The 13,462-nt window shown below is 40.4% G+C and overlaps 1 protein-coding gene across 1 annotated transcript in view; it reads left to right on the forward strand.

Annotated features, from left to right (window-relative positions):
• Positions 1 to 56: 56 nt before the first annotated feature.
• GAD1 (glutamate decarboxylase 1 (brain, 67kDa)) overlaps positions 57 to 13,462 on the forward strand; it is a 21,478-nt gene continuing 8,072 nt past the window's right edge. Inside the window, exons 1-8 of the mRNA XM_009587246.1 lie at positions 57 to 295; positions 3,008 to 3,098; positions 7,743 to 7,855; positions 9,240 to 9,355; positions 9,459 to 9,538; positions 9,743 to 9,797; positions 10,884 to 11,000; positions 11,159 to 11,223. Coding sequence (XP_009585541.1) covers positions 88 to 295; positions 3,008 to 3,098; positions 7,743 to 7,855; positions 9,240 to 9,355; positions 9,459 to 9,538; positions 9,743 to 9,797; positions 10,884 to 11,000; positions 11,159 to 11,223 — 845 coding nt within the window. The 5' untranslated portion in view covers positions 57 to 87. The remainder of the gene's footprint in view (positions 296 to 3,007; positions 3,099 to 7,742; positions 7,856 to 9,239; positions 9,356 to 9,458; positions 9,539 to 9,742; positions 9,798 to 10,883; positions 11,001 to 11,158; positions 11,224 to 13,462) is intronic.

Raw genomic sequence — 13,462 nt, forward strand, 5'->3', positions numbered from 1 at the left:
ATCTCCGCCTCTCGCTCCCAAAGCAGGCGCTGACAGCTGGTTTGCTCCGCAGATTTGCTGCCCGCCAAGAATGGCGAGGAGCAGACCATGCAGTTCCTGCTGGAGGTCGTGGACATCCTCCTCAACTACGTGAGGAAGACGTTTGACAGATCCACCAAAGTGCTGGACTTCCACCACCCGCACCAGCTGCTGGAGGGCATGGAGGGCTTCAACCTGGAGCTCTCGGACAACCCCGAGTCCCTGGAGCAGATCCTGGTGGACTGCCGGGACACGCTGAAATACGGAGTGAGGACAGGTAGGTTCTCGCGCACTACTCTGGAGAGCCCCTCCTGGGGCTTTTCTCTGGCCCACGGGAAGGGAGCGGGCTTAAGCCCACGGAGGTAAGCCCACACCCTCTCCACGCCTTCGGCTCCGCCTCCCTGGAGGCTGAGCCCCAGGGCTGGCTGCGGGCACTGGAATTGTCTCCGCTCAGAAACTTCTGTTATTGATGCTCCATCCATCCCTGGCGGGCAGGGCTCAGTGCTCTTTGCAGTGCCCAGAAACAAGTTTTTAAGACGTAATCTTCTTCACTTGATGAAATGCGAGCTGTCTATATCTCAGGGGAGCAATATCATTAGGTAAATGAGGGCATAAATGACACTGAATTTGCAGTTTTTCTTCTTTATGTTCACCAGACGTTTAATGAAAAAGAGACTGAAATCGTAGGAATCATCAATAAAGGAACCCTGTGGATTTCAGCCCATTACCTAGGAGCCCCGCCTGTCCAGGTCCTTCTGAATCAGATAGAAATGCCCGTTTATAATCACTTCTTTTACTGGCTGAGCTGTAGCCAGGCTCTAGAGCAAAGTCTATGCTCTTTCAGGCTGTTTGGCCTGAAACGTTTTACATTTGTTTCGGCAGAAAGCTCGGCTGGCAACCAGCCCGCACTGCTGTACGTACCCAAGCAGGTCAGGAACTGGAGCCATAACGGAGCGGGGGCCGTGTCTCCCCAGCCCCGCTCCAGCATTTCAGGGCTGCTGAGCTCTGCCCGGCGAGCAGCCCTCTTCGGCACGGCACGGCTCGGCCAGCTCTGCTGCCATGGCGGGCGGCAGTCGTCCCGCGGAGCTGGAGTGGCGGGGCGGTGGGAGCTGGTAGAGGGAGGCTTTTGTCTGACAGCCCCTGGCTCGGCAGCTGCGAGCGATGGCTCCCGAAGGACGGGGCGCTGCTTTCTCCACTGGTTGGTTATGCGGCTGTGAAAAAACAACGCCGTGCATTCAAGTAACAAAATCTTGACCGCAAATGTGGCGGTTAGCTTCCTGTCTTTTCCCGTTTACATGGTAGTTTGATTTATTCAAGAGTGTCAGGGGCATACTTTGATTTTGTGCCCTTAATCAAAGGGGAGCGTATTTTGCTCCCAAACCCGTGGGTTGTCGAACGGCAGGAAAGCCGGAGTCACGGCGGTCTGTGTACTGGCACCGTTATGCCGGTATTGATTGCACCGGGATGTCGACCAAGCTCTTCCCCTCACCCGACCTCCCCTGGAGCTTTTGCGGGACCGGCGGGACCTCTCCCGGGAGCTGAGATGCAGGTATCCGATCAGACACAAGCTCTGTTCAAAGCAGTACCTGATGCAGCTTTACAGATCTGCTCGGGCTGGGTGGCGATCCAGGACACATGCCCTGGCTTCCCGGGCCCCGGGGGCTCACGTTCTCTCTCCAGAATTAAATAGACAGGGGGGTCGAATCTGCAGCCCAGCCTCAGGAGACCCGCGGGCTCGCTCACAGCTTTGTGAGGCCAGCGAAATGTCTCTTAAAATTAACTTCCCAAACCGTGTGTCACGGTAAGGGAGAGAAGTGCTGCTTTGCAAAGAAAATAGCTAAGCCGTGGTGATATTTCTGGGCTTTAGCCCTGAGCCGCTTGGCTCCGCGGGGCGGGAGCCGCCCGGGCGCTTCGCCTCCGTGTTCCCCCAGTTTCCGCGGCGGCCTCCTCTTCGGGCTGTGCCGAGACGTGGCAGCGCCGGCAGGCTCACGCCTCCGAAGGCTGACATCGCTTCCCGCTGACATCGCTCGGAGCAGAATCGCATTTATTTCTTTACGTCAAAATGTGCTGATGGCCCAGTGTTGAGCCAAATGCGACGTGACAGGGTCCCTCCGGGCTGAACCCCCTCTCGGGCTGGGCTGTCCCCAGTGTGTTATCTGCGTGTCTTTTCCCAAGAGAGCAGAGATAAGGGCTAAACCATGACTCCTTCCCCTCAAAGCCCGTCATCATTTGTTAGGAATTTCATGTCTTTATGCTAGAAAAGTGGACCCCCAATAGTCGGGCTTATTGCTTATACAAGTTGTTAAAGTAACTTTGGCTGAAATACAGGAATATGATTGGCTTCGGTTTGATAGCAAAGCCTTTGTTTATGAGGTGAATCCTAGCTTTTAAACCATGTGGGGGAACCACCAGTGCCGAGGAGCTCTTGGGGGGCTCTCAGCGCCCCGCTACAGCGGGACATTTCCCGCGGAGACCCCGCGGCCGCGCAGCTCAGCAAGCGACTGGCTCCTCCGCACCCCTCCCTTATCCCTACAGCCTAATTACAAGCGGATGAGCCTTCCTCTCTTTCGCCATTCAAATGCAAATGACCCAGCACCTGCAGGTTGTTACTGTCAAGTACCCCCCACCCCCCCGAGTTCACAGCACGGCGAGGGGCGGAGGGAGCCTCTGGAGATGGGCCGGCCCGAGCCCTTGCACAGGTTCCGGAGGTGTTTTACAGGCTCAGTCGGCTCTGAGGTTCTCTCTTTTAATTTAAACACCAGTGATTCCATGCAGGGGCTCCCTCTAAAGCCGTTTTTCAAGTCTGTAACAAGACATCCGTGAGTGTTGGCTGACGGTCTCCCAAAGCAGGACTTGCTTCGAAAACTTCGCTGCAAGTGTGGGAGGAGCGCAGAGCTATCCTGCGTGTCAGGGCGGTTGGACGGTTTGAAACGGAAACCTGAGAGATACCGGTGGAGTTGTTCTAAGTTGCTCTCAATTCTCTTCCCAGGTCACCCTCGCTTTTTCAATCAGCTGTCCACAGGACTGGACATTATCGGCTTGGCTGGGGAGTGGCTGACATCAACTGCCAATACAAACATGTAAGCAGTGTCTTGTCGTCAGCGTCTGTGACTGGTGCTTAGAGGGGCTGCCATCTATCATGATAGACATGTATGGTCATAGACGTGTATAATTTTCTTCTTTAAAGGCCGATTGCTGTGTCTTCAATAAAAGCGTCTCATATTTTTCTTAATGTGGCACTAATACAGTGAAAATAGTTATATAAAGCTGAACAGTTTTACATTTCTGATAAATAGAAATGCAAATATCCCAGAGCACATGGTAAGTAAACCATGCTGATCCTAATATAATATGAAATTATTTTTCTTCTCTTGGACCAATCTTTTTTATCTTTTCCCGATTTTTTTTTAAGCTTTGCCTCTAGACTGAGTAATTCTGCAGCTATTCATATATTAATACTAGAATACAAAATATGTAAAACTTCATTGTCTTTTCGCCTGTTGACTTCAGAGGTAGCAGGCTTGGGGTACCGCCTTGTCCTGTCCGTGTGCTGGTAATGAAGTGACTTCTGGGTGTCTTCAAAATGATGAAAAATGTAATATTGAAAATTAATTTGATGCTAATGAAGGAATTAGTCTAAGATTTATTAAAGTTTTGTATAAATAAATAAATGGACATACAAAAAAAGTAAACTTTTACATCTAGAACATATCAATGAGGAAACAGTTCCTAATTTTTCTTGACCTCAAAATTAATGAGAGCTAGATGCAAATGTAAGGTATTATGCTGAATTTTTGCAATAAATAGTGTACTTAATGAAAAAAAACCCCACCAAACCAAAAAACCTTCTAGCCAGTTTTTATTTAGATATTGATTTGCATATGCTCAAAAATGTGATTGGAGTCCAAATACTTGGCAAGCAACAGACTGCCTTCTATTTTAGTCCTGTATTGGATGTGTTTTAACTCTAAAGCTACCTCTGTTTTGGGTAGTTTGTTGCTAATTGGTAGAACACAGGAAATGTATCTGCAGATTGGAAAACGAGCAATATTTTCACTGGCCTATCCATGAGTAAATGGTTCATTAAGTATAGCTGATTACTAGTAGCTCTATGTAGATTACGAGCTGTGCCTGTTTTGTGACATTAGCAATAAAGAAAAATACATAAGGTGCTCCAGCCAAAACCAGCCTGCTCTTTGTAATAATTGTCTTCTCAGTTAATTCTCTATCTGCTAAAAATTGGTATGAGACATTCAGATTTAAAAGCTGATTGGGAAGAAAACCCAGCAACATATATTTTAATCATAAAACAAGTATTGCAAGGTGCCTTTTTTTTTTTTCCACCACAATTAAAAGTGAAAACAAATCTGATTACATTTCTAAAAGAAAAGTTTGCTTAAATATTGTTCCTGTGACAAAAACATACTTCAGAGAGTGTCACTTCTTGCAAGTCCCTTTTCCTTTGACTAACTTAGTTATCCTAGCTTAGTTATCCTTTTGTTATCAGTGAAATTGCACAAATCTGATAGGACATAATAGAATTCAGCTCTGTGGCAGACTGTGATAGTATTACGAAATATTGCCATCATTATTAAGAACATAACACTCACTTATTCAGTTCTGAAAAAGTAACTTTTTTTTTTAAAATGAGGTTGCTTTTGCCTTTGTTTTTAGAAGTAAATTATTAAATATCTAGTTTTGTAAAGCTAGTTTCTGAACCATTTATACTTTAAACAAAAACATATCTTGAAAATAATTCTCTGCAAGCATGAAAATTGAGAATCTATTTGCTTGTATGAAGTTTAGCAAATGCAAAATAATACATTGCTTTCTTTTTTGTCAGCAAACCATGGTCAACATGATATGCTTTCAAATAACACAGTAATTGCAAGTAAGGTTAAAGATGTTTGTAAAATGGGATTCAAAGAACTGACAGAGAAGGTTATTAAAAATAGCCAGATCATCTCTGTGAGCTCTGGGGAACATTACTTGTTTTGAGCAGTGTTCCAGCACAGAAGAGCAGGTTCTGACCTTTACCTAGAAACTGTTCTAACCTATTTCAGCTACACAAGCACGTAACACACAAGTGACTGTAACACTGGATTATGGTAGGGAATGTTTTCCATTTGCCATTTTTTCTTTTCCACCTATAAACAATACTTAAAATATTTGTGAACAATTAAAAAATACGTGTTTTCTTTCACAAATGAGTTTCGAGTAATCAAAACATCTGTACACTCTTAAAATTTTGAATTGTCATTAGGAAATGTTACCTAAATGTCACTGTGAAGATAATAAATTAAACATAATAAGCTTCCCACATTGACTTGGAAATAATGTATCAATGTGCTATTCATAGCTCAATCAGTAATCATAAGACCTTCAGGGTGGAAACTTCAGAAGTCGCCATTATTCATTCAGCTCTAGGGATCTGTAGTGCAGGGTGTTCACTCACCATGCAGCAGCCAGCTGAGGTTAGAAAGCAGTAATATTATCTGGAAATTCTCTTTATGCCCACTGTTGGCCAAGACGAGAGAATTATATTGGTATTTTCAGTATTATGCATTTTTGCTTATGAAAATGTAACATAGAACAATGATGTAAAATGCTTTATGTTTATTCTCGGAATGCTTTTCACATACTGGCAAACAGGAGAACAGGTAGTTAGAATGATTTGGCCTTTGGGTGAAAACAGAATTAAGCCAGCACTGGCCACTACCAAAAAAACCCCACTCATTTATTCTGTTTAGTAAAAAGCTGAGACTCACGACTGTTTTAGTTAATTCATAGAAATACCTGTAAAGGTTGTAACTGTATGAAAAATCTAATCAGCATTCTTTGTCAGGAGATTGGTTATAAAGTCAGATAGTTCCTTCCAAGCCAAACACATTTTCTGTGTTTAACTGAATTTTGCAAAATCATTCAAGTGTAAAACAAATAAGTGAACTTTAGCAAGATGTGATTTTTAAATCATAGCCATCATCTAATATAGCTCCATTGGTCTTATCATTTATAATCATCTGCAGTCTTCTTTTATTTCTTTGTCAGTCTTTGGAGACTCAGAAATTAATTACATAATAAAATAAATAAACGCTGTTTTACTTGGGTTTAAGTATATTCAAAATTTCCATTGTGAACACTTGATATTTTATATACAAAAAACTTGCTTAACACTATATATTTTTTGTACAAGCCTCTAAGTCTTCCGGGAAGTATGTAGCGATCAGTGTAAAAGGTCTCAGGACAAAATTCAAAATGCATTTAAACTGATGTAAAAAATCACATTGACTTAAACATATCTTGTATTAGGCTACAGTGAGTTCCTGTTGACTTCAGTTGGTCATTCTGCCTAAATAAAGATTGGAATATATCCTAGACTTGCAGTGCTTAAAACAAACAAAAAAAACCCTCCACTGTTAGCAGACACCATCTGGTTTATTAATTTTGTGTCTCTGTAAATATTGGCAGCATCCAAACTTCAGATCAGTGTTCAACTGTCTGTCTCTGACAGTTCTAATGATAATAAAAGCAAAATAAGCAATATTTTGGCTTCTGAAAATAGCAATTACAACAATTAAATTACAAATGCTGTTTAATCTTAAAGGAATGTTTTCAAAATAGTGATGGTGTTTCTCTAATGGACTAAGGACACATAAGGATTGTGGAAAAAATTAGTGTTTTAACTAACTGTAGCTGTAAATAAAAGACAAGCTTTTCAGGCACACATTCCCTTCTTCATACCATGTCTCCTTAAAGTTTGCTGTATCTATTCTCAAAATGTCATTTTATTATTAGATAGACAACACATACACTTTGGCAAAATTATTCAAGTGGAAGACATGAGTCAGATCCAAAGTATCAGGGTGTCATATTCTTATAGATTCCTTTGGTTATTGATTGTTTAGTTTCTTTCTGCTTCCTTTTTTCCCCTTGTTTTTTACTTTCTTTTACTTTCTTTTACTTTTTTTTTTTTTTTTTTTGGCATACACAGCAAGCAGAGTTTGTTTACAGCAGTGGCATGTGAACATCCATGTACCTTGAGCACCAAAAATGGTTGTACGGCTGTCACTTTCCATCCACTTATTGTCTGTGACATCAGGGCATATCAGACTATGCAATGTTTTTTTCCCTCATTAAGTGGATACAGTAGTTGACTGCTGACTTGTTTTTTGTAATTGGTAATTAGAAAATCATCATTTATAATTACTCTTGACAGTTATTGATCGCATGGTATTGTAGAAATAAGTTGTCCTTGGAGATCATCAACAGAATAAATCCACATAATTAATTTATTTAGACTTTGAAGCCCTGGCTCAATACTTCTAATTATGGTATTTAGCTCAGTGAAGTTCACTGTTTTCATAAGGATTTGGCAATATGTTATTCCACAAGTGTGAAATTGGCACTTTGGGAAACAAATGTTTTACAGTACAATCTTGTACAGCAGTCAGCAGCACTATGATGGTGAGCGTTAGGTCTTACGTTGATTATACAGAAAGTTGCAAAAGAGCTAATACTGCAGTTTTTATTGACCAATATTTCCAGTATTGTCTTCCAGAAGATTTTTGCTTGGGTAAAGGTTGCAATATCAGAACCTCAATTTATAGGAAAACTTTTTGGAATCTTAAGAATTTTCACAAAGAATCAGACTGGGAATTTGTTGTGTGTTTTTAGAATCTGTACTTGATCTTGTTTGTTTGGGTTGGTTTGCTTTATCCATGCAGGTTTACCTATGAAATTGCCCCTGTTTTTGTCCTCATGGAACAAATAACGCTTCGAAAGATGAGAGAGATTATTGGATGGTCAAATAAAGATGGCGATGGAATATTCTCACCTGGTGAGTTTTTCCTCTCACTAAAACTTTGACTAAAACTTCAGAAGTTAAAATAAAGATAAGCTGAATGCCCACAATATCTGCAACACAGAACAATGCATCAAATATTTAGAAGTAGGAATTTCCCACTGAAGTACATGCTTTGTTTAAGCATCCCACAAAAAAGTTGGGGGGGCGGAATCTTTATGGTTATGTATCATTGCTGGGCAACATTTTAAAACTTGACTACGAGCTCTGGTACATAGTTAGGCACGCTTTTTTTGCGCTTCATTTCTGGAGGTGCTGAGCAACAACAACTCCTGCTGACCAATAGCTCTAGAGAATAATGTACTGGCTTCTTTGATGGTCAGTGAGGATTTGGGCTCACAGTCAGAAAAAGACTGTGATTGCCTGTCCCCTTCTGGGACATAATCTGACTGGATTCACAAGTATGATTCTGAAGACCAAGACAAAATGTCTTCCCATGAAGGTGATATAAAAACAGTCAGCAGTGGTAGAAAAACTGGTAAACCATGCGGAAGTCCTGGGTCCATGTGTGCGCCCAGCAGAATTCCAGATTTCTGTGTTTGGGGTGGGGGACACACCATCCTGTTTCAGAGGATGAAGGGCAGTTCCATCTTCTTTTGGAACAGCCCGCACAAAATCCAGGAATGCACACTTGCTTGGTCTCCAGTCCCATCTGGTAGAAAAATACAGATCTTTCTCAGTGTTCTTGTTGATGAAGAAATATTAGAGGAATAATTTATCTTAGACTTTATGGATGAGATTCAAATTACTAAATCTTGAGGTCTGCATTGTAGAACTGAGCTAACTGTCCTGGGTTGTTTTTAGCAGTAAACCAAGAGAAATACATGCTTTCCCTCAATTCACATTTTTCAAAAGTAAGTGTCAAAATAGATTAGTTGAATCATAGCCTGCAAAGTGCCTCGTTCCCTTAACTGACTATAAGGAAGCTTAGAATAACTAGCTAAGCTGTAGAAATCTACCTTCTAGGGACCTACTTTCATATCTACAGTGAGATGGGATAAATCCATCCAGTATGCAACATTTCTTCAGTCTCAGACAATTTGATAAGTTCCTGTTATTCTTGCTAACAAGAAGTTATGAAAAAGCAGCATGATGAAAGCTGAACTTTTTAGGAATATATTACAAAATGTTAGCAATTGAAAGAGATGATGGATAGGAAATTCTAACTGTCAGTATGACTTTCTAGAGGGTCTGTCCCTGTGCTGTTTAGACAGATGACCATGCATTTCAGAGATTTATTTTTTCATAGTTCACTGTCACTTCCACTGCATAATGCAAATGAGACTTGTATGTCTTTAGTCTAATATGCATTTTTTCTCATTATCACTATCTTATTATTTGTTCATTTATTCATTCACAGGAGGAGCAATCTCGAACATGTACAGCATAATGGCTGCACGCTACAAGTATTTCCCTGAGGTCAAAACCAAAGGCATGGCTGCAGTCCCTAAACTGGTTCTCTTTACCTCAGAACATGTGAGCTTAATATGCTGCTAAGTCTTAATTTATTGATGTATGTTGTGAAGATGCTTCATCATTAAGCAACCACTCCATTAAATGTGCATATGTTTTGCTGCAGAGTCACTACTCAATAAAGAAAGCTGGAGCTGCACTTGGATTTGGAACAGACAATGTGATTTTGATAAAATGCAATGAAAGGTAGTATGAATGCTAAGGTTTTAATAAATTAAATGTGTTCATCTGTTAAATTTGTTGTATTGTGCTTAAGGACTGGTTCAGTACAGTGTGTCAAGTTGCTAATGGCCTGTTGAGAAAATCCTATTAAATTATTTCAACTGTAGCTAGTATTTCTGTATGCGATCTTTAATTTTCTTTGTCTTTCTGTTTCTACAATAATTACAGAGGCAAAATAATACCAGCTGATTTGGAGGCAAAAATTTTGGAAGCAAAACAAAAGGTTTGTGTTTTTAAAAATTAGTGCTTAAATGCTTGGCTTAGTAAAAGTACCTCTTCTTTTGAAGGTTGAGAGTTAACATTAAAAGAGAACATTATAATGACACAAATGTTATAATAATATTTTCATCTGCTTAATTATACATTCATGTATTGTTTAGGGAATTGTCTATATGTCTTGCTAAGGTTTCCATTTACTGTTTAAAACCAAAATATTTTTAACTCTTGAACACATCTGTATTTTATGACTTTTAAAAGTAACTTTCTGTTTGGAAATATATGGAAAAAAGTATGAAAACATGAAACTAAACCTACTTTTTTGCAAACTTTAAAGTTTAGCCAAAACCATCAAAAAATCTATTGAAGTCCTAAAAATTCCCATAGATTTCAAGTGTGAGGCTGCAGGGTTAGTAAATATAGCATTATAAATATAGCATTGAGGCATTCATTGTTATTTCTTGAACCAATGCAATGAAAAATCCATTAATTTTGTATAAAAACACCAAGAACAACCAAGATTTTTTTTTTTTTTTATTTCTTAACTTCTTTACATTTGGGCACTCTATGAAATTGCAGTCACATTTATTTCATGTAAATCAAAATTGTCTCACTTTGATCTGATAGTTCCACATTTATTGCTTTTGTTTTTGATTGCTTTGTTCTGCTTTGTTCTGTTTATTAGTAGATAAAGACTAAAGGAACAACTTCAAGCTTTCAAATCACAACTTACAAATCACATTTAATTAATTTTCCTTTATACTGCTGTAAAAGTCTCAATTTTACTTGACTATTGCTAGTCTTCTACTAGAACGTTTGAATCTCCTTGAAAGAGATTAGACAACGTAATATTCTTTACCTTTTGACTAGTTAATTTTGTGAAGTTACAGTACAGTAAAACCAGAGTTTGTTCCTGCCATGTATACAATTTGTTAGTTTCTACTGTTGCTTATAAGTACCTTTCACATGGGAACAAAAACATTTTTAGGCTGGAAAATGGGATAGCAACATTTCTAAAATGATTTTCACATTTTTTTTTTTTTTCCCTGAAAGAGGTTGGATTTTGTATTTAATATTTTTATTTTTATTGTAGGGATACATTCCCCTTTTCGTAAATGCAACTGCAGGCACAACAGTATACGGAGCCTTTGATCCAATACAGGAGATTGCAGATATATGTGAAAAATATAACCTCTGGCTCCATGTAGATGTAAGTAACTAAATGAAGTGCTATTATTCAGGCAAAAGAGGATTTTTGTTTACACGTGTTTTGCCTTGAACTAAAAAAATAATTACTAGATCCTGAGTAAATTAAAATATATTAGGCTTTTCCAAAACAATGTCTTCTCTTTTTTTCCTCTCTTCCAGGCTGCCTGGGGAGGTGGACTCTTAATGTCCCGAAAGCATCGTCATAAACTGAATGGAATAGAAAGGTACTACATGGTGCTTATTTGCAATACTGTTATTTAAGTACTTTCATAAGGTATGTGACACTTCACAAATTCATGAAAAGATGAATTTGCTGCAATAAGGAGTTTAAACAGTAAATTAAACAAACGGAAGACAGACAGGAAAGATTCACTGAAGACTGAAACAATACTACAGAAGAAAACAGTGATGTACAGCTGAGTGAAAGATAAGTTTTCAGCAAATTTGAAGGAGGACAAGGATACTGCTTGGCAAAAAGGAAGGGAGATTGTTCTATGCATAGCTTTGAAGGGATCGTAAGTCTGGGAATGGGTGAAGGAGGATTTGAGGAAAAAAACAAAGTGTGAGGGCTAGACAATCTCTGAAACGTAGAGCTTTGAGAACAGCAGTGGGAAATGAGGAATCCAGAGAAGGTGTTTGAGCATGAATACCTACGATGGGAAGCCATGACATGGTGGGAATTTGTAGAGATTCTCTACTGAAAGATGTTTGCAGTTATTTCCAGAAAATAAAGAGCATATGTTCTGCCTGAAAATGAATGTTCTGTAAATGAAAGTTTATAATATACCTATATGCTTGCTTTTGTCTTGCTTTTATGTATATATACACATAAATATATATGTGTATACAACAAAGAGAGGAACATGTGGCAGAGACTGAATTAGCAGCAATTTTTAGGGGCAAATTTCAGGGCCTATAAGGTTGGAAAGAACTATGATAGCACAAAGCTGGCACAGTTCTACGGTGCCAGACAGAAGACTGAGAGAACTTACAGGGAGGCCAGAAGGAGTCACAGATACTCACCGCGTCTCAGGGTAAAGGGGCCTATGAGTTGGTGCCATGGGGGAATTACACGAAACAAGCAGGAAGTTCTTGTAGAGGCCAGGGTGCAGTCTGCAGAAAAGAGTGCCTGCGTGCCCTCAAGCACATAACCCAGGTTACCAAGACGCCCATTGAGACCAGAAGCCAGCCTTTATTAAACAAATAATTGAACCAAATTTAAAAAGGCAAAGCATTTGTGTTGGAAGTGATAGCGGAGTGAGAGTGTGACCCTCCCCCCAGCCCTTATAATTCAGATTCAGGAGGAGTCCCATGTGTAGTCTTTGGCACATGTGGAGGAGGAGTCCCATGTGTAGTCTTTTGTTCCCATATCCAAGGATGACAAGGCTGTAGTCTGTAGAAGATGCTATGTTTATAACCCCGTGGGTGTGTTTGTCTCTAGATTTCCTCTGAAACTGCTTTACCATAAAAGGCTGCCTGTCTGAATTAAAATCAGAAAAACGGTGAAGAATCAGAAACATAAGATCTTTGCCATCATTGCAGATATCAGCTTCCACAGAAGCAAAAAATATTTGAAACAAGCGGTACCCATGTACTCTCAAATTAGCACCAAATTGCTTTCCTGAGTCAACCATGCTGAACGTGGGCGCTGTGTAGTGGTGTAAAATGAGAACAGTGAGCAGTGCTCATCCTTAGGGAAAACAACCTTTCCTAGTGGTGGGCGTCTCATACAGTAAGTGAAGAACAAGTACAAGATAAAGAATAATGTACAGAAGGACTAGTAGGAAAACCTTCTGTTGCAGGGACAGCAGCGTGTGGCGTGGCGGGAGTACTCTGAAGTAGCAGAATAATATCAACCTCTGCCCAATCCAATTTGCCAGTCACTTGTGTTATGGCAACATGTCTAATATGAGGTCAGCATTGTAAAATACTTTCCTTAAGCTACACAGGTTTGGTCACAGCAGTTTGGCACACTTCTCTTGACCTGAGGTCAACCCAGAGGTGCTAGTTAAGACCGTATTCTTAAGCAAATACAGAAAACAGCAGGCCAAGAAGCGTGATATTATTTCTTTTCTAGTCAGCTGTACGGATCTTGAAACATGGGACGGGGCCCACGTGTACTGCGTAATTGCCTGTCACGGACCCCAGCCGGGGTCTATTGATAACAGTCAGGCCAGATTTGGCCTGCCTGGAGACATGGGCATGTAAGGGCTGGCATGCTGCCACCGTACAGAGCTGGGACTGCCTGTGGTGGGATAGCCTCCCGCTGGCTGGCTGTGCAGGGTAGAGAGTGACGTCTTCATGTTAAGGTAAAACTAATGCTCCTTGCAAAAACAATTTGAAATTGTCTTTGTTTGGAACCCTTAAAGTTGAATAAATGTGCTAAACTGAAACCGTAGCGCTCTCAAAAGGAAATGAGCTGTTATATAAGTTACACCAATTCCTGTTTGTAACTACTCCTGC

Source organism: Fulmarus glacialis, unplaced genomic scaffold, assembly GCF_000690835.1.
Source record: "Fulmarus glacialis isolate BGI_N327 unplaced genomic scaffold, ASM69083v1 scaffold41991, whole genome shotgun sequence".
NCBI classification, from domain to species: domain Eukaryota; kingdom Metazoa; phylum Chordata; class Aves; order Procellariiformes; family Procellariidae; genus Fulmarus; species Fulmarus glacialis.